This window comes from Zootoca vivipara, chromosome 12, assembly GCF_965207765.1.
Source record: "Zootoca vivipara chromosome 12, rZooViv2.hap1.1, whole genome shotgun sequence".
NCBI classification, from domain to species: Eukaryota; Metazoa; Chordata; class Lepidosauria; order Squamata; family Lacertidae; genus Zootoca; species Zootoca vivipara.
Genome location: NC_142595.1, coordinates 33,001,627 through 33,025,643, shown reverse-complemented (window position 1 = coordinate 33,025,643; position 24,017 = coordinate 33,001,627). Strand labels below are relative to the sequence as shown.

General features: G+C 40.7%; 2 protein-coding genes across 2 annotated transcripts; both read right to left on the bottom strand.

Annotated features, from left to right (window-relative positions):
• Nucleotides 1-1,999: 1,999 nt before the first annotated feature.
• LOC118095472 (vomeronasal type-2 receptor 26-like) lies at nt 2,000-5,530 on the bottom strand. Its single transcript, XM_035136723.3, has 4 exons — nt 5,354-5,530; nt 4,837-5,064; nt 4,306-4,432; nt 2,000-2,901 (listed from the first exon to the last, which is right to left on the bottom strand). Exons 1-4 carry the CDS (start codon nt 5,498-5,500, stop codon nt 2,000-2,002), a joined length of 1,404 nt encoding a protein of 467 aa, XP_034992614.3. The 5' UTR covers nt 5,501-5,530.
• Nucleotides 5,531-15,785: 10,255 nt separating this feature from the next.
• LOC118094917 (vomeronasal type-2 receptor 26-like) lies at nt 15,786-22,114 on the bottom strand. Its single transcript, XM_035135699.3, has 4 exons — nt 21,926-22,114; nt 20,395-20,622; nt 19,864-19,990; nt 15,786-16,687 (listed from the first exon to the last, which is right to left on the bottom strand). The coding sequence occupies exons 1-4, from the start codon at nt 22,109-22,111 to the stop codon at nt 15,786-15,788; spliced, it is 1,443 nt and encodes a 480-aa protein (XP_034991590.3). The 5' UTR covers nt 22,112-22,114.
• Nucleotides 22,115-24,017: the final 1,903 nt, after the last annotated feature.

Genomic DNA, 24,017 nt, shown 5'->3' with positions numbered 1-24,017 from the left:
GATTTCCTCTGGGAATTGCTGAAGAAAACATGTTTGTCACATCAGAATGGAAATATTTCCTTACTGCAAACTTAGATTGCAAGGGACTATTGTGATTGGAGTGACCCACAGTATGAAACAAATTGGATGTTTTGCATGATCTTAGCCAAAAGGCTAAGGAGGAAATACTGAATACTTATCATTGACTGTAATAAAAACATTGACTGACTCTGGAGATAATTATGTACCACAAGTAGAGCAAAAAGCAACTTTTTTCTTGATTGGGTTGATCTTCCTGGTAAAATGTTATTGCCAACATAATGTATACAAAGTATAGAAAGAAAAGTTGCTTCTGTATCTTTTTCTAAGCACTGCCCCAGTTTCTTAAACATACAAACTGAGATATGTTTGCTACTTTCCATGCCTCAATGTGACCCTTTTGTGCTGTCACCTATCCCTTTGCGATGCTAGAAACCCCCCTGTGGGAAGGAATTTCCACAACTTACTTGAAATCAACAGGATACAAGATGAACTATTCACTAAGATTGTTTATTAAACTGCTATTTTATACATAAATGAAAACTGATATTTACATTAGCCAATTTCTAAGAACTCAGGAGATGCTGCTATGATGCATCATGTACTGTAGCAAAATGATTCTAATCCATATACAAGCCATTCCTAGCCACCGGAGTCATTTGGCCCTCTCATTATCAAGACATATCCAAGAGTATTCCCAAGAAATGAATCTGCTCCTTTAGATGGAGTGCAGACTAATACCAGACAGGCAGCAGACCTGTCTTCTGGATAGAGGAACCAGCTATGCATGGAACACCTGTCTTCCCAAGATTCAGTTTATAGCCCCTTATCACGTTCTCAACTGCCTTGGGACACTGGCTCAGACAATCCTGAGCTAAATGAACCAGCAAGGTACTGTAGCTGTTTATGCTCCAAATGCAGCCCACAGATCATGAAAGAAAGCTTACAAGGTGTTAAAATAATAGCAAGTCATGAGCAATAGCCATGGCTTCATATTATGCTTTGTTCCCCAGAGTATAAATAATGAAAACAAACAAACAAACAAACAAATTATTATTATTATTATTATTATTATTATTATTATTATTATTATTACTATTGATAGTAAAAATCCTGAGTTAAACCACTGGGCAGAGATCACACTTCATACTAATTCATAAATGTTAACTATGGTTTCTAAAACCTCCTAACCAGCACAATTATCCTCATCCTTCACCTGCCCCCGTCCTGTTTATTTTGGCCATATGGTATTAACATCTTCCCCAATGGAAAAAAGGCTGGAACTGCCCAAGTGCAACATGGTTGTTGTTTTTTGAAATCCCTATTGCTCAAAGCTCTGCTGCCTGCCATTCCTTTCCTCACCCCACTCCTTGAAAGATTAGTTGCTTCCATTTAGATTTGAAAAATGCAACTGTAGTTTTTAAGAAAGACTCTTCTTTGTGCTTTTGTAGACTGAATTCATTATTCCAATAAAAAAATTCCTTCAGTAGCACCTTAAAGACCAACTAAGTTTTTATTTTGGTATGAGCTTTCGTGTGCATGCACACTTCTTCAGATATCTGAAGAAGTGTGCATGCACACGAAAGCTCATACCAAAATAAAAACTTAGTTGGTCTTTAAGGTGCTACTGAAGGAATTTTTTTATTTTACTTCGACCCAGACCAACACGGCAACCTACCTGTAACCATCATTATTCCAAGTGATTTTATTTTTGTAGGTAAGAGAAGAAAGTGTGGACTGGGTAGGAATTTGTTGCTTCCATCTAGATTTGAAAGTTGCAACTGTAGTTTTTAAGGAAGGAGCTTTTCTGTGCTTTTGTAGATTCCAAATGATTTTTTTCCCCCGCCAAGGAGAATTGGACAACAGTGAAATGTGTATAAGGCTTAAATGTATGTAGAAATACAATGTAAATACAGAAAGAAACACACACACAGTCCCTTTTGATGAGCAAGGAACAGATTTTCTTTCTTTGATTCATTCTTTAGTTTTTCTTCCTTATTAGCTGCTCCCTGTTGTTCAGCTGAGGCCTGAACACAATAATATAACATTTGGGGGAAAAGATGCAACCCAGCAGTCCAGCACCAGAGGCTAAGATGGAGAAGATCTCCACAGCAACCATGTATTTTCCCTTGGTGCTCAGGTAGGATGGAATAAAGGAGAGCCAAACACTGCAAAACACCAACATGCTGAAACTGATGAACTTGGCTTCATTGAAGCTGTCAGGTAATTTCCTGGCAAGGAAAGCAACAATGAAACTAATAATTGCCAGGAAGCCCATATAGCTCAGAACAACGTAAAACATCACAACAGACCCCTCATTGCATTCTAGTATAATTTCTTTAGCTACTGAGTAACTGTCTGTATCAGGAAATGGGGGAGAGGTTGCCAGCCACACAGTACAGATCCCAGCCTGGACAAAGGAGCAGGAAAGGACAATGGTGTTGGCCAGTCCCTTCCCTACCCATCTCCTCATCCTGGATCCAGGTTTGGTGGCCATGAAAGCCAGAACCACCGTGATGGTTTTTGCCAATACACAAGAAACAGCCACTGAGAAGATGATGCCAAAAGCGGTTTGTCGCAGGAGACAGGTCACCTTCTCAGGTTGGCCAATGAAGAGCAGTGCACAAAGGAAGCAGAGCAGGAGAGAAATGAGGAGAGTGTAGGTGAGGTTCCTGTTGTTTGCAATGACTATGGGAGTGTCATGGTGCTTCATAAATGTACCCATCACCAGAGCTGTGATCAGAGAAAATGAAAGCGAAAAGCAGACTAAACTGATGCCCAAAGGTTCTTCATGAGATAAGAAACTTATATCCTTGGGAATACATGCATCTTGGTTCTTGCTTGGATAGTCTTTGACTGAGCATTCATCACAGTCACTCATATCTAGAAAAAAGAAAGGTACAGTCTCCAGTTCATATACATTCCATCAATCACATCATCGTTGGGGGATGCTCACAAGCGGTAACATGACTTGGGAATTCAAAATATATTTTGGTTAAGTTAATATTCCCAAAGTAAAATCATTTTAAGAAATACATAAATTCATTAAAAATGACTTTCAAGTACTTGCAGTTATATTATATACACAACATATTTAATTTTTTTTATTATTTAGCATTACTTGACATATTAAGAAGGTAAAATGAAAATTCTTTGATTTTCCAAAAGCAGTATATATGCTTTTTAATCAAACATAGGCTTAGGAAGCTAATGATGGTTCAGTCACCAAAATAATATAGTTATATAGTTAAAAACCTTGGTTTTTGAATGTAATCCATTCATGTAATCCAGAAGACCATTCAACTTCCGAAACATTCGAAAACCGAGGAGCAATGGTGGTCTGCAAAATCCATTAGAAAATTGAAAAACATGTTGTTTGAATTTCGAGATACGTTCGAAAAACGGAAGAAATTACTTCTAGGTTTTCGACATTCGGTTTCTGAAATGTTCTGCTTCTGAGACTCTTTAAAACAGAGGTTCCACTGTAGCAGGTTTGAATTCCTGACACGCGAAAACTTATTTTTACTGAAGAAATTTGCTAAAATTAACTTTCATTCCCTAAGATGGCATGCTGTCATGTGCTAAGCCAGGTATGATCAGAAAGGCATGCTAAATTTATCCCATTTTTGTGAAAGAGGAATGGTAGCTGGTTAGATCTCAAAGGAAAGGATGAGGTACTGACTAAATATGCATGGTTACTGAATATATAGGGTGCATCCAGACTAACATATGTGCAAATTCAAGTTCTGCCATTAAAGTGGATTTGGAGCTCTTGCACAAGAAGCCCCCAGCTCAAAAACCTTTTAAAATATGGAAAGTGATTGGGAAGTACACTGGAAAGTTTGAAATTACCCTATTTTTCCATGTATAAGATTTCGCCATGTATAAGACTACCCTTATTTTTTTGAACCCAAAATTAAGAAAACAAAACCATAAAACAGAAGTGAAAATCTGTATGATCTGCGGTGGCAAGTTCATCTTTTTGGGGGCAATCGCCTCCAGGGGAAGCAAGGAGAAAGAGGCTCTCAAGCAGGATACCCAGGAAGAACCAGGGGAAGGTAGCACCCACTTTGTGCCGGGCTATGCAGACTCCAGGAGACCATTTGACTATGTAATCCACTCCAGAAAACCATTTGACTTCTGCAACGTTTGAAAGAGATTGCTAGGAAGTAACCTCAGTGAAAGCAAGTGGACCAGTTAATCATAACTTAATTTTTCCCATTCCTTTTAAGGGGAACTCAGAGGAAGTACTGCATCTGGATCCAAATTTCTGCATCTTTCTCTTACCTTCCTGGTTTGAAATCTTTCCCTCTGGGCATGGGATGCAATCATAGCAGCAAAATGGTTCTCCTTCCTTCACTTTCTTCCTTGATCCTGTGTGACATTTCTCAGTACAGAGAGAAAGAGGCCGAACCTAATCAGTAGATGAAGGAGAAAGAGGATATTCATGAGAATAATGCATTTGGAATGGGTCAGGTTCTGGAGACCTTCCCTATGTTGCTAATGTGTCACAGCATTTCAGCAAACCATAGATCAGCTCTGCAGAGAGTAATTCATTATTGTCTGCATTAAAACAATGAATACAAAGGAGATATCATACATATTTTACCAGATTGTCTGATGTTATATCCCTTTGGGATGGAAAGTGTGCACAATTATATCCTGGACAAATACATGATTGTACATCCAGTTTTTAAAAAATGGTATTTTTTATGTTTTTCTGAGTCTCAAGTGAACATTATTTTCGACATCAAAGCATATAAGAATTGCTCACTGAAAAATGAATCTCTTTTGAATTATCTAACAACGTGACTCTACCTGATTAAACCATTTGTGCCATGTTATGGCATCTTCATGAAGGGTGAAGGCTTGGTCTGGAGGAGCCTCAGGATCCATCCTCCCAACTTTTACCCTATAAAAGGACTGGTTGGAGGAAATAACCCAGTTGATAACATCCAAACTAGATATTACCTCCCTGTTCTGATTGAAGGACACTGTGTCTCCAGCACTGTTGTTAAATGAGACACCTCTCAGAAAATGATGGAGCTAGATTGAAAAGAGAGAAGGCAAGTATTTAGCAAAGGGTGGATCGGAATGTTTTAGAGGGAGATCTAGTGCAGAGAGGGGAGCCCTCCTGTCTGCAACATGCATGTAGCCTATTTTTTCTGGGCGGATGCCAACATATATTAAAATACAATAGTCTGTTAAACATTAAAAGCGTCCGTCAACTGGGCTGCCTTCAGATGTCTTCTAAAAGTCTGGTAGTTGTTTCTTTCTTTCCTGGGCAACCCGTGGGACCAGCACACATGCAATGTATGGATTTCCTGCTCCTTACCTGCCAAAACTGCTGCTTCTGAAGCTTCTGTCTCCCTCTACTCACCATTTGTGAGTGTTTGGGTATTGCTAAGGACATGGCATGTAAAGCATGGGCCAAGGCAAAGACAGCATTGTAGATGCTGTAGCTTTGACCTTGCACAGTCATTTCAAAGAGAGACGCAGGAAGGTTCTCTAAATTTTCCATTGCTGTGCAGATATCCCCCGTCACATCATCCAGAATGCGATGTGGGAATACACAACCAAATGCATGTTGCCAGAAATCCCAGATGAAATCATCACCTTCTGCATTGTAAGGGTTTCTGCCCTCAACGTATTGATGAAATCCTGGTAGATCATTGGAATGAATTCTGAAGGTTATGGCACCATTGAATATTTCTGCATTCCAATCCCGCTGAAAGGCCAATGAAATGAACTCCACTTGGGCTGTCGATATCCATACTTTACCTTTTACATTTGTTTTCATGCTCCCAAGCATTGATAGATATGGAAGCCATCTCAAAAATATAGTGGTAGAAGCTTCTCCATAGGCCACCACAACATTGGCTTTGCTACCCATCACTCTATCATGTATTTTTGCCCCCTGTTGCCTCAGGGTGAGTCCTTCAGTAAGAAAACTAAAATTGGGGATTGTTTCTAGAAAGGCAAAACAAATACCCCTGTCTGAAAAGATTGGGAGCACATTTTGTACAAATCTTTCTCCGTTGTCATTGTCAACCACAGCGACCCCAATCCATGTCCACTTGAAATGGAGAAGCAAAGAAAGAATCCCTGCAAACTGGTGGCTTTCTGGGGGGGCCATCTGGTAGAAAGGTAGTCCTGGGGTTTTAGCATTCATCACTGGAGTGGGGCCATATATGAGCTAAAGAGATATTTGTTGGGAAGAGAGAGAGAGAGAGAGAGAGAGAGAGAGAGAAACACACCCTCTATTTACATCGCAGGTTAAGGCATAGTGAATTTCACTTGATATGAACATTTGAACATCCATATGAATAGTGCATCCTTCACATCAGCAAACCATTTATTTCTCAACTGTACTACCTGAGTGACTAATGATGAAATTGCTGATCCAGGGGAGTCCATTCTCATCTATACTGAAGCGGAGAGCAAAGGTATAAAGGGACTATCTTCATTCACACAAGGATCTCAATCTGCATCAGCAACCACCCAGTTTTTGTTTAAAGCTTATGACAGTATTGTCAATTACTTGAAGGACATAACATCTAATTCCTCCTCTGATAAAACCAATTAATTAGTTTTTGAACTTTATGGTGTTGCTTCAGTGAAAGCCAGGCTCTGCTTTTTTAAGCAGGTCTGCAGCCTATGCATATAGATTGTCGGATCATGGTTGGCATGAATGGGCCCAAGAAGATTTAAATGGTGACCTTTTAATTATTGAGGAATGCTTTCCACCAACAATATAGAAAGTAAAAAGGATCAACAACTTGGAACATTAGAAAGAGTAAGTAGGATGTACATGTGGAAAATATATTGCTCAAATAATTTCTAATCTATGAAAAGCATGTTCCAGTGATAGGTTCATTTACATTTTCATTTGTTAATGAACTGCTTTCAGTCTGCATAAAACATGCAAAGGAAAGAAAGAAAAAGAATTATTGATCTGATTATTCCCATTGCACCCATCCCTGTTTCCTAATAATACAAGCTGGAAGAAACAAAAAAGTATGAAAGCACTATTAAATTTTCATACTCCACTCAGAAGCATGCATAGGTGTCCTACCTGTGGAATCTTATAAATATCCAAGATAGTTGCCACATGAAGGGAGACCTGGGAGTCGAGACCCCCAATGACAGCTGTCAGATTATTCTGTGTATCACATATATAGTTGGGGAGAAATTTCTCCAATGTAGATAAAATTAGCATTGTGGCATGATATGTCTTAATTGCATGGGCATAGCTGTCATAGATGTGGAAGCCCAAGGTGACATTTGGTAAGATGTGAGGGTCTTCATTGATCTCCTTGACTGCAAATGCCAAGGCCAGGATGTGCTGGTAAACCTTAGGCACCATGCTGGAACAATATTTGCATTCTTGATGAGAAGAAGTATTCCACAGTTTCAATGATATTTTTTGATAATAATGATGATAATAATGGTAATAATAATAATAATAATAATAATAATAATAATAATAATAATATTTCTTATACCCCGCCCATCTGACTGGGCCTTCCTAGCCACTCTGGGCAGCTTCAAACAGGATATTATACTAAAAACACAATAAAACACCTAACATTAAAAACTTCCCTAATGATATTCATATCTTGCTCTTCCTCCCAAATGAGCCCAGAGGAGGGACATTTGATCATGCTTAGTAGAAATATGTACTTTGATACAGAGAAGTCTGAAGATTGATTTTCAATTGAAACTAGAACGTTTCCTGCTGGAACTTAGAAAAGTACTATTGAATTTTATTACAATATATGATTATCATTGCAAGACTTTTATATGTAGAAAGATAGAAGGACCCACCATTACCAACAATGGTAAAGATAACATGTTTCATCAGAGTTAAGTCATTGTTAATATTTGTTACCCCTTCATGGATCAATGCCTTGTCGTGGCGAAGGGGCTTGAATAACTCAGAGAAGCTATGAGCTATGCCATGCAGGGCCACCCAAGATGGACAGGTCATAGTGGAGAGTTTTGACTAAACGTGATCCACCTGGAGAAGGAACTGGCAAGCCACTCCAGTAACCCTGCCAAGAAAACTCCATGGACAAAGACAACAGGCATATAAAAGTTATGACGCTGGAAGATGAGCCCCTCAGGTCGGAAGGCGTCCAACATGCTACTGAGGAAGAGCGGAGGACAAGTACAAGTAGATTCAGAGCTGATGAAGCGGCTGGGCCAAAGCCGAAAGGACGCTCAGTTGCGGATATGCCTGGAAGCGAAAGGAAAGTCCGATGCTGTAAAGAAAAATATTGCATAGGAACCTGGAATGTAAGAACCATGAATGGAGGTAAGCTGGATGTGGTCAAAAATGAGATGACAAGAATAAATATCGACATCCTGGGCATCAGTGAACTAAAATGGAAGGGAATGGGCGAATTCAGTTCGGATGACTATCATATCTACTACTGTGGGCAAGAATCCCGTAGTAGAAATGGAGTGGCCCTCATAGTCAACAAAAGAGTGGCAAAAGCTGTAATGGGATGCAATCTCAAAAATGACAGAATGATCTCGATACGAATCCAAGGCAGACCTTTTAACATCACAGTAATCCAAGTTTATGCACCAACTACCGGTGCTGAAGAAAGTGAAATTGACCAATTCTATGAAGACCTACAACACCTTCTAGAAATGACACCAAAGAAGGATGTTCTTCTCATTACAGGGGATTGGAATGCTAAAGTAGGGAATCAAGAGATAAAAGGAACAACTGGCAAGTTTGGCCTGGGAGTTCAAAATGAAGCAGGGCAAAGGCTAATAGAGTTCTGTCAAGAGAACAAGCTGGTCATCACAAACACTCTCTTCCAACAACACAAGAGACGACTCTACACATGGATATCACCAAATGGGCAGCATCGAAATCAGATTGATTATATTCTCTGCAGCCAAAGATGGAGAAGCTCTATACAGTCAGCAAAAACAAGACCTGGAGCTGACTGTAACTCAGATCATCAGCTTCTTATAGCAAAATTCCAGCTTAAACTGAAGAAAGTAGGAAAAACCACTGGGCCAGTAAGATACAATCTGAATCAAATCCCTTATGAATACACAGTGGAAGTGAGGAACAGGTTTAAGGATTTAGATTTGGTGGACAGAGTGCCTGAAGAACTATGGATGGAGGCTCGTAACATTATACAGGAGGCAGCAACGAAAACCATCCCAAGGAAAAGGAAATGCAAGAAAGCAAAATGGCTGTCCAACGAGGCCTTACAAATAGCGGAGGAGAGGAGGCAAGCAAAATGCAAGGGAGATAGGGAAAGATACAGGAAACTGAATGCAGATTTCCAAAAAACAGCAAGGAGAGACAAGAGGGTCTTCTTAAATGAGCAATGCAAAGAAATAGAGGAAAACAATAGAATGGGGAAAACCAGAGATCTGTTCAAGAAAATTGGAGATATGAAAGGAACATTTCGTACAAAGATTACCATAATCAAGGACAAAAGTGGTAAGGACCTAACAGAAGCAGAAGACATCAAGAAGAGGTGGCAAGAATACACAGAGGAATTATACCAGAAAGATATGGAGGTCCCGTACACCCCAGGTAGTGTGGTTGCTGACCTTGAGCCAGACATCTTGGAGAGTGAAGTCAAATGGGCCTTAGAAAGCACTGCTAATAACAAGGCCAGTGGAAGTGATAATATTCCAGCTGAACTATTTAAAATTTTAAAAGATGATGCTGTTAAGGTGCTACACCCAATATGCCAGCAAGTTTGGAAAACTCAGCAATGGCCAGAGGATTGGAGAAGAGCAGTCTACATCCCAATTCCAAAGAAGGGCAGTGCTAAAGAATGCTCCAACTACCGCACAATTGCGCTCATTTCACACGCTAGCAAGGTTATGCTTAAAATTCTACAAGGCAGGCTTAGGCAGTATGTGGACCGAGAACTCCCAGAAGTGCAAGCTGGATTTCGAAAGGGCAGAGGAACCAGAGACCAAATAGCAAACATGCGCTGGATTATGGAGAAAGCTAGAGAGTTCCAGAAAAACGTCTACTTCTGCTTCATTGACTATGCAAAAGCCTTTGACTGTGTCGACCACAGCAAACTATGGCAAGTTCTTAAAGAAATGGGAGTGCCTGATCACCTCATCTGTCTCCTGAGAAATCTCTATGTGGGACAAGAAGCTACAGTTAGAACTGGATATGGAACAACTGAGTGGTTCAAAATTGGGAAAGGAGTACGACAAGGTTGTATATTGTCTCCCTGCTTATTTAACTTATATGCAGAATTCATCATGCGAAAGGCTGGACTAGATGAATCCCAAGCCGGAATTAAGATTGCTGGAAGAAATATCAACAACCTCAGATATGCAGATGACACAACCTTGATGGCAGAAAGTGAGGAGGAATTAAAGAACCTTTTAATGAGGGTGAAAGAGGAGAGCGCAAAATATGGTCTGAAGCTCAACATCAAAAAAACCAAGATCATGGCCACTGGTCCCATCACCTCCTGGCAAATAGAAGGGGAAGAAATGGAGGCAGTGAGAGATTTTACTTTCTTGGGCTCCTTGATCACTGCAGATGGTGACAGCAGTCACGAAATTAAAAGATGCCTGCTTCTTGGGAGAAAAGCAATGACAAACCTAGACAGCATCTTAAAAAGCAGAGACATCACCTTGCCGACAAAGGTCCGTATAGTTAAAGCTATGGTTTTCCCAGTAGTGATGTATGGAAGTGAGAGCTGGACCATAAAGAAGGCTGATCGCCGAAGAATTGATGCTTTTGAATTATGGTGCTGGAGGAGACTCTTGAGAGTCCCATGGACTGCTAGAAGATCAAACCTATCCATTCTGAAGGAAATCAGCCCTGAGTGCTCCCTGGAAGGACAGATCGTGAAGCTCAGGCTCCAATACTTTGGCCACCTCATGAGAAGAGAAGAATCCTTGGAAAAGACCCTGATGTTGGGAAAGATTGAGGGCACTAGGAGAAGGGGACGACAGAGGACAAGATGGTTGGACAGTGTTCTCGAAGCTACGAACATGAGTTTGAACAAATTGCGGGAGGCAGTGCAAGACAGGAGTGCCTGGCGTGCTATGGTCCATGGGGTCACGAAGAGTCGGACACGACTAAACGACTAAACAACAACAACAATATTTGTTAAAGATTGGAAACTCCTGTGTACTTTTTGCATGGAAAATAAAAAGAAATTATGATATTACTAAACTACGCCAACTCCAGAACACATGATATGCATAGCTGCCAAGTTATCCCTTTTTTTAAGGGAAATTCCCTTATGCTGAATAGGCTTCCTCGTGAGAAAAGGGAAAACTTGGCAGCTATGATGATATGATATACTTTCCCGGTGAGATTCCTTTTTAAAAAACTTTGTCAAAATGAACAGAATAAAAGAGCTATTTCATTCAAACAACGATACATTTAATCCACCACATTATTTTAGTTTAGTACAGCGCTTGCCACCAAGCCATAGCTGCCAAGTTTTCCCTTTTCTCGCGAGGAAGCCTATTCAGCATGAGGGAAAATCCCTTTAAAAAAGGGATAACTTGGCAGCTATGCACCAAGCATCTTGAAAAGATCTTTAGTTGAGAGATGTAGAAAGGAAGAGTTCATTGTTCTCCGAGTTCATTGAGGTTTTCTCCCTTGTATGTGGGTATAAAACTATAAGACTACAATCCCATGGACTGTTACAAGGGAATAAACTGCTTTTCTCTAGAAAACCCACCACAGTGCATTTTCTTTCCCTTCTGCTTTTTGCTTAATGGCCATGAATCTTTGAGTTTCATTACTGTTATCTCGTTTAGATATTATGTGTTCTGAGGCAGACTTTAGCTGAAGTTGGCTTCAAGGAAAAAAAACAGTACACAATGCCAACTTCAGAATACCATATGCTCTACTTTCTCAGTGAGATTCCTTTAAAAAATGTTTGTCAAAATGGACAGAATAAAGGAGCTGTTTCATACCTTTAATCTATTCATACTATTTCAACTATACATTTAATTCTGTAAATTCTTACTACACTACAACATTCATCACCAGGCATGTTGACATGACCTTTACGTGAACCAGAGATGTAGAAGGAAGATCAAAGAAGCAGGATAGCTGTGTGAAAGTGATGATGGTGCCATTCATAAGTCACAAGAGTTCTACTTCAGAGCTTAAGTAACATAAATATTAGGCAGCACAACCTTCTGCTGGGCCCACAGAAGAAGATTATTACTGCTTTATGAGAGCAAATTCCCTGACATAATATAAATAAGGGAGCGACATATGTTTGCTTGGAAGCTTCATTATCGAGGAGGAAAATTTAACAAGTTTCAGTGATTAGGGCATTGGACTAGAAAGGGAAGGTCTAGTTTCAAATCCTTGCCTAGACTTAAAACCATGTGGTGATCAGTCTTTCAAAGGCCACATTCAAATCATACATTTACAGTGCTATGATACCACTTTAAACAGTATTGGCATCCACAAAGAATACTGGAAGCTGCTCTTTGTTAGGGGTAGTGAGAGCAATTTCATAGTCAAGCCCTCTTTTCAGAGAACTCTGAAAATTGTAGCTATTTGGGGAACTACTCTCAGGAGTGTCTATGAAAACTGCTGAACCACAAAATGAGAGTTGGAAGAATGGAAACAGAAAGGGGACACAAGATGAGCAGAAAACAAAGGGGAACTTGGGATAAGAGAGAAAAAAGTAAGAGAAAGAATCAAAAGGAAGTGGACAAAGTTGGTGTTTTTAAGTAAACAAATACATTCTATAATAAAAAAAACCCCACTTGCATTTCGCTGTGGAGATTCCCTTGGTCATGTTAACTGCTTCTGCAGGGTATGTGAAGAGGAACAAAATCCTTTCTCATGTCTACTCAGAGATATCCCTTTTAACTAAATGGAACGACAAAATGGAAATAAAAACAGACACAATACAAGTTCTTACGCAAGCTCTTCAGACAATGCAGGTGGGGGTTCTTCAGTGAAAGTTGCTGAACTGAAAATAAAGGCTCCGAGAGAAGCTATGCCACCAATGATGAAATCTCCTGGCTGATGATACTTGTGAAGTGGGTGGTGTAGATACTGAACCCTGCATTTAATGGTGTGGGCCTCCTGTGCCATGTGAGGAAACAGAGCCAGCAGCAAGACCACTAAAACTACCATCCTCAATGGAATGGTAAATATTCTATCTGAACACAGATTCCTCTGTTGTTGGCAATAGTACAATCGTTAGAGTATCTGTGATGAGAACTTCTTGCCTCAATGACAGTTCATTCTCTTCAAAGCCATGAACTTTAGGGTCAATTGTGCAAAGAATCAGAGATCACAACAGATTATTGTTCTTGGTCCCCACCCCCTTGGCTGTAAATGGTGGCGGACATATTTGTATATTCTTCAGTGTCTTTGCAATTTGTTTTGTTCATGGCAACTGAAATTCCACAGTGGGATGGATGAGCACTAAAATTGGTGCTTTTCAGATTTAATGAATGAGGAAATCTCCTGTTCAGATATGGGGATTTCTTCTGGGAATTGCTGAAGAAAACATGTTTGTCACATCAGAATGGAAATAGTTCCTTTCTGCACAGTTAGATGGCAAGAGACTCTTGTGATTGGAATGACCCACATTATGAAACAAATTGGATGTTTTGCATGATCTTAGCCAAAAGGCTAAGGAGGAAATACTGAATACTTATCATTGACTGTAATAAAAAGATTGACTGACTCTGGAGATAATTATGTTCCACAAGTAGAGCAAAAAGCAACTTTTTTCTTGATTGGGTTGATCTTCCTGGTAAAATGTTATTGCCAACATAATGTATACAAAGTATAGAAAGAAAAGTTGCTTCTGTATCTTTTTCTAAGCCCTGCCCCAGTTTTTTAAACATACAAACAGATATTGTTGCTACTTTCAATGCCACAATAACTCAGTTTTTCAATATGACCCTTTTGTGATGTAACCTATCCCTTTGGATGCTAGGAAATTGTGGGAAGGAATTTCCACAACTTACTTGAAATCAACTGGATACAAAATGAACTATTCACGAAGATTGTTCATTAAATTGCTATTTTATACATAAATGGAAAACTGATATTTACATTAGCCAATTTCTAAGAACTCTGGAGATGCTGTTATGATGCATTGTGTACTGTACCTAAATGATTCCAATCCATATACAGCTGTAGATGGTGTATCGAGTGAAGCTGGTGCAATCCATTCTTAGCCACCGGGGTCATTTGGCCCTCTCATGATTAAGACATATCCAAGAGTATTGCGAAGATATGAACCTGCTGGAGTGCAGATTAATACCAGACAAGCAGGAGGCCTGTCGTCTGGATGCATGGAACACCTGTCTTCCCAAGATTCAGTTTATTGCCCCTTATCAAGTTCTCAACGGCCTTGGGACACTGGCTCAGACAATCCTGAGCTAAATGAACCAACAAGGTACTATAGTTCTTTATGCTATGAATGCAGCCCACACCTCAGAAAGAAAGCCTAGAAGGTATTAAAATAAGGGAATGGCTGTTTCAAAGTCCCATGGGAAATTAGGCGTTCGTGTGCAACCCCGCACCCTGCCCTACAGATTCTGAGTTAAGAAATGGAATCACGCAGCTGAGCAGAAGTAGGTTCTTGCCAAACATCTCAAACTGACGCAGGGACCTCTGAAGCACTTTGGGGCATTTTCTCTTTTAAGAAAACCCTTTCTAGTTCAGGTGTATCTTAATTCAATTTGGATATACACAGGCTGATGGAAGAATAACTGGTGAAAACCAAACCTAATTAACAGAAGCCAAATTATTGGGGGTATTATTTCTGTTACTTTTCATACTAAATGTGCAGAACAGAAGCCTGGACCTGTTCCCCACCTAATTGTGCAGTAAAAAAGCTCAAAGCTTGTTTTTCTGACATTCCCTTTTTCCCCTTCGTAGCTGTTCATGCCTTATTCTTTTGCCACTTTGTAGGTATCATTAGGCTAGGAAGAGACCATCAATGATCAGGAGACTGTGCTGAGTTCACAGGCAAAACCAAACCACATGAGCAAATAGCAAGCCATGAGCAACAGCAAGCCATGGCTTCATATTATGCTTTGTTCCTCAGAGTATAAATATAGACAATGAAATTAAATAAATAAATAAATAAATAATATTGGTGGTAGTAAAAATCCTGAGTTAAACCACTGGGCAGAGATCACACTTCATACCAATTCATAACTGTTAGCGATGGTTTCTAAAACCTCACAACCAGCACAATTATCCTCATCCTTCACCTGCCCCCGTCCTGCTTATTTTGGCCATATGGTATTAACATCTTCCCCAATGGAAAAAAGGCTGGAACTGCCCAAGTGCAACATGGTGGTTTTTTTTTAAAAAAATCCCTATTGCTCAAAGCTCTGCTGCCTGCCATTCCTTTCCTCACCCCACTCCTTGAAATATTAGTTGCTTCCCTTTAGATTTGAAAAATGCAACTGTAGTTTATAAGAAAGACTCTTCTTTGTGCTTTTGTAGACTGAATTCATTATTCCAAGTGATTTTATTTTTGTAGATAAGAGAAGAAAGTGTGGACTGGGTAGGAATTAATTGCCTTCATCTAGATTTGAAGGTTGCAACCGTAGCTTTTAAGGAAGGAGCTTTTCTGTGCTTTTGTAGATTCCAATTGATCCCCCCCCTGCCGCCGCCAAGAGAATAAGACAACAGTGAAAGGCTTAAAGGTATGTACAAATGTTCTACTGTATATACAGAAAGAAACATACACATAGTCCCTTTTGATGAGCAAACAACAGACTTTCTTTCTTTGATTCATTCTTTAGTTTTTCTTCCTTATTAGCTGCTCCCTGTTGTTCAACTGAGGCCTGAACACAATAATATAACATTTTGGGGAAAAGATGCAACCCAGCAGTCCAGCACCAGAGGCTAAAATAGAGAAGATCTCCACAGCAACCATGTATTTTCCTTTGGTGCTCAGGTAGGATGGAATAAAGGAGAGCCAAACACTGCAAAACACCAACATGCTGAAACTGATGAACTTGGCTTCATTGAAGCTGTCAGGTAATTTCCTGGCAAGGAAAGCAACAATTAAACTAATAATGGCCAGGAAGCCCATATAGCTCAGAGCACAGTAAAACATCACCACAGACCCCTCATTGCATTCTAGTATGATTTCTTTAGCTACTGAGTAACTGTCTATATCAGGAAATGGGGGAGAGGTTGCCAGCCACACAGTACAGATCCCAGCCTGGACAAAGGAGCAGGAAAGGACAATGGTGTTGGCCAGTCCCTTCCCCACCCATCTCCTCATCCTGGATCCAGGTTTGGTGGCCATGAAAGCCAGAACCACAGTGGTGGTTTTTGCCAATACACAAGAAACAGCCACTGAGAAGATGATGCCAAAAGCGGTTTGTCGCAGGAGACAGGTCACCTTCTCAGGTTGGCCAAGGAAGAGCAGTGCACAAAGGAAGCAGAGCAGGAGAGAAATGAGGAGAGTGTAGGTGAGGTTCCTGTTGTTTGCAATGACTATGGGAGTGTCATGGTGCTTCATAAATGTACCCAGCACCAGAGCTGTGATCAGAGAAAATGAAAGCGCCAAGCAGACTAAACTGATGCCCAAAGGTTCTTCATGAGACAAGAAGCTTACATCCTTGGGAAGACATGCATCTCGGTTCTTGCTTGGATAGTCTTTGTCTGAGCATTTATCACAGTCACTCATATCTGGAAAAAAGAAAGGTACAGTCTCCAGCTCATACACATTCCATCAATCACATCAACATCCTTCATTATTATTATTTTTTTGCTCACTCAGAATATAAGGATCTCTCCCAACCAGAAAACATATTCTGTGCTCTCTCATCCTATGTAATTGGGCTAGGTGGTGGCCTAATTGGTAGAGAGAGCTACATGGTGCAGCATCTTGTGCTCTAAAGGCATCATTGTGATATTATTTGGGGCATGTTGAATTTTTCATCTTTCAAATGCCGAAATGAGGGGTGCTCAAAAGCTGTAACATGACTTGGGAATTCAAGAGATATTTTGGTTAAGTTAATATTCCCATAGTAAAATGTTTGTAAAAATACATAAATTCATTAAAAATGACTTTCAAGTACTGTACTTGAAGTTATATTATATATTAATATTATATACAGAATTTATTTAATTTTATTATTATTTAGCATTATTTGACATATTCAGAAGGTGAAGTTAAAATTCTTTGATTTTCCCAAAGCATTTTATAAGCTTTTTATTCAAATGTAGACTTACGAAGCTAATTGTTGTCCAGTCACAAAGATAATAGCATATTTGAATTCCTGACACCTGAAAACTTATCTTTATTAACGAAACTTGTAAAATTAAGTTTCATTCCCTAAGATGACATGCCATAAGGTGCTATTAAATTGAATTTGGAGCTCTCGCATAAGAAAGTTCCACCTCAAAATGCACAGACATTTTACAGTAAGGAATGTGATTTGGAATTACACTAGAACATTTAAGATTTACATTTGCTTGATGCAAGCTTTTCTAATATTCCCACAAACTAAGCAGAATGAATCCACAACCAACAGCTAATTTTGCCTTGCAAACTCTGCTTATTGTGGACCCACTCACCGTGACCCCTCCTCACCTGTGAAGGTGAAATGACTGGACAGGACAATTGTCTGGGATTTAATTTTAGACACAACTTTATTGATTCCAGATGTAGGTTGGACTTTGCTTAGTGATAGGGTATATATCCCCCACACTCTCCCAGGTTGGTGAAGAAACCTCTATGGACCATCTGCTTCATGCCTTGGTTTGGGACATAGACTTCCAACTAGACCACTCTAACAGGGTATCCTGTTACAGTATCACACAGATCTTAGGTGGGGTTTGTGCATCACTTCACCCCCCCCCTTCCCCGGATGTTAGACTAGAAGGAGTCTACACAATGCCTTCCCTGCCAAAGTTGTGACTATTATTATGTTGTTGTTGTTGTTGTTGTTGTTGTTGTTTAGTCGTTTAGTCGTGTCCGACTCTTCGTGACCCCATGGACCAGAGCACGCAGGCAACTCCTGTCTTGCACTGCCCCCCGCAGCTTGTTCAAACTCATGTTTGTAGCTTCGAGAACACTGTCCAACCAGCTTGTCCTCTGTCGTCCCCTCCTCCTTGTGCCCTCCATCTTTCCCAACATCAGGGTCTTTTCCATGGAGTCTTCTCTTCTCATGAGGTGGCCAAAGTATTGGAGCCTCAGCTTCAGGATCTGTCCTTCCAGTGAGCACTCAGGGCTGATTTCCTTAAGAATGGATAGGTTTGATCTACTATTGCTATGGGGAAGGCAAAACCGGCAAAAGGGGCCAAATTCCTTCCTGGATCTGATTACGGGAAGCATAAGCCAATAAACACAGTTCCTTAGAAAGAAAAAAGATTAACAAAAGAACAAACCCACAGCATCAGTGAATAGGGTGGGCAGGAAGAGTGGTTCTTCAGCCGACTACAGTCCCTGAGGACTAACAGTTTAAAGCCCCACCCACTTGGTAAGACCAGGTGGCTGGAATTGAATGTCCAGATGATGGTATATCTCAAAAATCCAGAGTGGTGACCAGGGAGCTCCCTGATAGGTGGCCGCTTGACCCCAGCATTGCTCTCTAGGGATGTGGGCCTTTCATGATGGGCAACAACAGCTGCCCACCCCATGACTGCTTAATAAGACATTCTCTAACAAACGCCCTGTAAACATCAATGGAAGAAAAGTGGTACCTCGGGATACGAACACTTCGGGTTACCTATTTTCGGGTTATGAACGATTGTAACCCGGAAGTAACCCAAAGTACAGTAAAACCTCTCCTAGGCCTTGCCACGAATGCCTGGAGCCAAGCCCTGACATTTGCGGGGCTTGCGGAGGCTCCGCAACTGGGTTCCAGCCACGGGAGACCTCTGCAAATGCCTGGAGCCAAGCGCTGACATCTGTGGGGCCTGTGGAGGCTCCACGACTGGGCTCCAACCGCGGGAGGCCTCCGAGGCCTTCACAACAGCCCAGAGCCAGGCCCCGACATCCACAGGATGCCCAGCAGGTCACATCCCAGCCCCAAAGTTAGGTAAGGAACACTTACCTAGTGAAGACAAAGAGAAGCTGTTAAGAAACAAAGGTGAGCCTGGGCCAAAAAGCCCTTTACCAACCCTTGCCCCACCCCCAGCTGTAGCAAGATGGGTGGCACCTAGCCAGGTAAGCCCACCTACCCTGGGATTCTGCAAGGGATTTTGGGATTTGTTTATGTGAGTCTGCCCTGTGCCTTTGCTCTGCTTTGTGCCTTTGTTTGGGGGACTTCTGGGGGGTTCTGCCTTCTGTCATTGCTTTGGGGATCATGTAGAGCCCAGTTCAGCTTCCTGGGACTGCTGGTATGAAGAAAAGCAGCAAAGGCAAGAGAACTGTGATTTTTTTGCGTTTTGGTTTGTGTGACTTTATTTTTTTTTGGTTTTTTGAATGTGACTTGTTCTTCATTTCATGGGACTGACTTGTGACTTCGCTTTTGTAACTGAGGCTTGTGACTGTGTGGAACCCAGTTCAGCTACTGGGTGATTGTGTGACTGCAGAAATGGATAAAAACTATCATCAGTGCACATAAGAAAAAACATAAGAAAAAATCTAAAATACTGTCTTATTTATTTTATAGCACAGTACATTGATTATTGCCTTCATTTTATGGATCAATGGTCTCGTTAGACAATAAAATTCGTGTTAAATTGCTGTTTTAGGGGGTGTTTTTCATCGTCTGGAACGGATTAATCCACTTTCCATTACTTTCAATGGGAAAGTTTGCTTCAGGTTAAGAACGGACTTCCAGAACCAATTAAATACTTAACCTGAGGTACCACTGTACGGCTTCTGTATCCAAATTTCTGCATATTTCTCTTACCGTCCTGGTTTGAAATCTTTCCCTCTGGGCATGGGATGCAATCATAGCAGCAAAACTGTTCTCCTTCCTTCACTTTCTTCCTTGATCCTGCATGACAATTCTCAGTGCAGACAGAAAGAGGCCGAACCTAATCAGTAAATGGAGGAGAAAAATGAGAAAAATGAGTCTGGAACCAGTCAGGTTCTGGAGACCCTCCCTATGTTGCTAAAATATCACAGCATTTCAGTAAGCCCCGGATCACCTCTGCAGAGAGTAATTCATCATCATCCGTATTAAAACAATGAAAACATAGGAGATATTATACATACAATATTTTACCAGATCGCACCATATTACACCCCTTTAGGATTGAAAATGTGTGCAATTATATCCTGAGCAAATACATGAATTTACATCCAGTAAAAAAAGAAGAAGAGAATTTTGTAAGTTTTTCTGATTCTCAATTAAAATTTAATCTTTGACATCAAGGCAAATAGCAATTGCTCACTCAAGAATGAATCTCTTTTAAATTAGCTAACAATGTGACTCTACCTGATTAAACCATCCATGCCATGTTATGGCTTCTTCATGAAGGGTGAAGGCTTGGTCTGGAGGAGCCTCAGGATCCATCCTCCCAATGTTTACCCTATGAAAGGACTGGTTGGAGGAAATAACCCAGTTGATAACATCCAAGCTAGATATTACCTCCCAGTTCTGATTGAAGGACACCACGTCTCCAGCGCTGTTGTTAAATGAGACACCTCTCAGAAAATGATGGAGCTAGATTTAAAAGAGAGGAGGCAAGCATTTAGAAAAGGGTGGATCTGATTGCTTCAAAAAGAGATCTAGGGTAGGGGGCGGCCTCTGTCTGCAACATACATGTAGCCTATTTGCGGTTCACATATGGCCTGCAGTGTTCCCTATACTCCACTCTCCATTAGCACTGCATGTAGGCTTAGATGTGTGTGTCTTGAAATCCTGTTGGTTTTAACTGGTGTGGAGTGGTGGGGGAGGGGTGTGGCTTCAGCCCCAAAGGGTCCATGTTCAGTATTGAAGGCTTTTCAGTTGTTCCTCCCAAAGTGCATACCTACCAAATGTTCTGCATGCCACCTTTAGGCTTATATTGTAGCCAATGAAAGGCTTTCTGAAAGACTAATTGTATTTCAAGTGGTTGGCTTTCTTATAGTGAATGAGATCGTATTTGTAATTGGGCTGATATTGAGAAAAGAAATGAAAAGGTGTGTGAATAGGTAAACAACCTTGGAGTAAATAAACATCTCTCTGTGTATCTGTGCATGAGTGTATTTATGTGGAATACAAGAGAGAAGGCACAATAGATACGTTCATGCATTAGGACTGAGGGAGTGCAAACAGAGATGCTACAAAAATCAGCAGAATTGCCAGTATACAGTATTTACTGTGCATACAGAACAAGGAGCCTTGTGCAAAATTTGAAAAACTCTCAAATCAAGTGTCTGTGTTTTAGATACTGTTACAGAACAATGCAGTTGCATATCTGGAAAGTATACGTAAAATGTCAGGTCTCTCTCCCATCACACACACACACACACACACACACACACACACGAGACAAGTCTCCGGCATTTAATTATTTCAGATTTATTGCTCCATTAACAACTCCGGATAGAGCTCAGATAATTCAGTCCTCACTGGACCTTCCAGGTGCTGAGACTGAGCGCCACCCTTTCCTGCCCCAACAGGAAAGCCTCCACTTTTTCTTTCTCCCCTTCCACCTCCTTTCAGCTAGCTTTGTTTGCCTTCGAATTTTGGGAGATTCTGCTTTCCTTATCTCTTCTGCTTCTGTGTCATTATCAGAATTTTCTGGCTGCCTATTTCCACACTGTCCTTTGTGCACAAAGGTCAGATCACTCCTGCTTCCTGCTTCCTGCTTCTTCCCTCTCCCTTTGGAATTCCTCACTGCCTCCCCCTTGCCTCTCTGTGTCTGCTATGTTGCTGCCTGTCAGAGAGGGACTTACTCTGACATAAAGGAAAGAAGAAAAAATTGTGAAGTTAAACACACAATATATCACCTCTTGCAACTTAAGGATTTCTTGCCCCTTACCTGCCAAAACTGCTGCTTCTGAAGCTTCTCTCTCCTTCCATCCACCATTCCTGGGTATCTGAGTCTTCGTAAGAACATGGCATGCAATGCATGGGCAACAGCATGGACAGCATTGTAGATGCTGTAGCTTAGACCTTGCACTTCCATTTCAAAGAGAGATGCAGGAAGGTTCTCTAAATTCTCCATTCCTGTGCAGATATCCCCCATCACATCATCCAGAACACGATGTGGGAATACGCAGCCAAAGGCATGTTGCCAGAAATCCCAGATGAAATCATCACCTTCTGCATTGAAAGGGTTCCTCTCCTCAACATATTGATGAAATCCAGGTAGATTATTGGAATGAATTCTGAAGGATATGCCACCATTGAATATTTCTGCATCCCAATCTCGTTGAAATGCCAATGAAATGAACTCAAATTGGGCTGTAAATATCCATACTTTACCTTTTACATTTGTTTTCATGCTCCCAAGCATTGATAGATATGGAAGCCATCTCAAAAATATAGTGGTAGAAGCTTCTCCATAGGCCACCACAACATTGGCTTTGTTACCCATCACTCTATCATGTATTTTTGCCCCCTGTTGCATCAGGGTGAGTCCTTCAGTGAGAAAACTAAATTTGGGGATTGTTTCTAGAAAGGCAAAACAAATACCTCTGTCTGAAAACATTGGGAGCACATTTTGTACAAATCTTTCTCCACTGTCATTGTCAACCACAGTGAGCCCAATCCAAGTCCACCTGAAATGTCGAAGCAAAGAAAGAATCCCTGCAAACTGGTGGCTTTCTTGGGGGGACATCTGGTAGAAGGGAAGTCCTGGGGTTTTATCATTCATCACTGGAGCTGGGCCATATATGAGCTAAAGAGAGGGGTGTTGGGAAGAAGAAGAAGAAAGCCTAGCATTTTTATGCATGGTGAAATGCACTTGGTATGTGCATTGGGTCATCCATATAAATACTACATCCTTAACATCAGGAAACATTTCATATCGCAGCCTTACAACCTGAGTTACCAATAATGAAATTACAGATCAAGGGAGGATATTTTTATCAATACTGAAAGGGAGAGCAAAGGAAAAAAGGCACTAATTCCATTCACGCAAGGATCTCCATCTGCATCACCAACCACTCAGTTTCTTTTTAAAGCTAATCACAATATATTTAATTGATTGACTGGCATAACATCTAATTCTACCTTTGTTCGAACCAGCTTAATTAGGTTTTGAACTTTATTGTGTTGCTTCAATGAAAACCATGCTATGCTTCATAAAGTAGGTCCCCAGCTCCTGCCTACAGATGGTCAGTTTATCAGAGGCTCTGTGATTCATCAGAGATGCTATCTATTATTTAAATTTATGGTTGCCCACAAAAATGTGGTGTCCTTATTCAGTTCTAATCTATCAAAACCATGTTTCTGTTGTAGGCTTGTTTGCTTGTGAATGAACTGCTCTCGGTCTGCAAAAAACATGCAGAAGAAAGAAGGAAAAGGAAACAACAATTTTTGTATACAAACAGAATGACACAAGCTGGAAGAAAAATAATAATAATAATGAAAGCATTTTCATATACCACTCAGAAACAGGCATATGTGTCCTACCTGTGGAATCTTAAAAATATCCAAGATCGATGCCACATGAAGGGAGATCTGGGAGTCGAGACCCCCAATGACAGCTGTCAGATTATTCTGTGTATCACATATATAGTTGGGGAGAAATTTCTCCAGTGTAGATAAAAGTAGCATTGTGGCATGATATGTCTTAATTGCATTGATATAGCTGTCATAGATGCGGAAGCCCAAGGTGGTGTTTGGTAAGATGTTAGGGTTTTCATTGATCTCCTTGACAGCAAATGCCAAGGCCAGGATGTGCTGGTAACCCTTAGGCACCACGCTGGAACAAGAGTTGCATTCCTGATCAGAAGAATATCACACAGTTACAACAATATTTATAGATACAGAATTGTTAGGCTGAAATCCCATGCATTGTTACCTTGGAATAAGCTGGTCCCCCCCCCCAAAAAAAATCCCACTACCACAGTGGGGATTACTTTCTCTTCTGCTTTTTGCTGAATGACAATATTCTCAAATAAGTG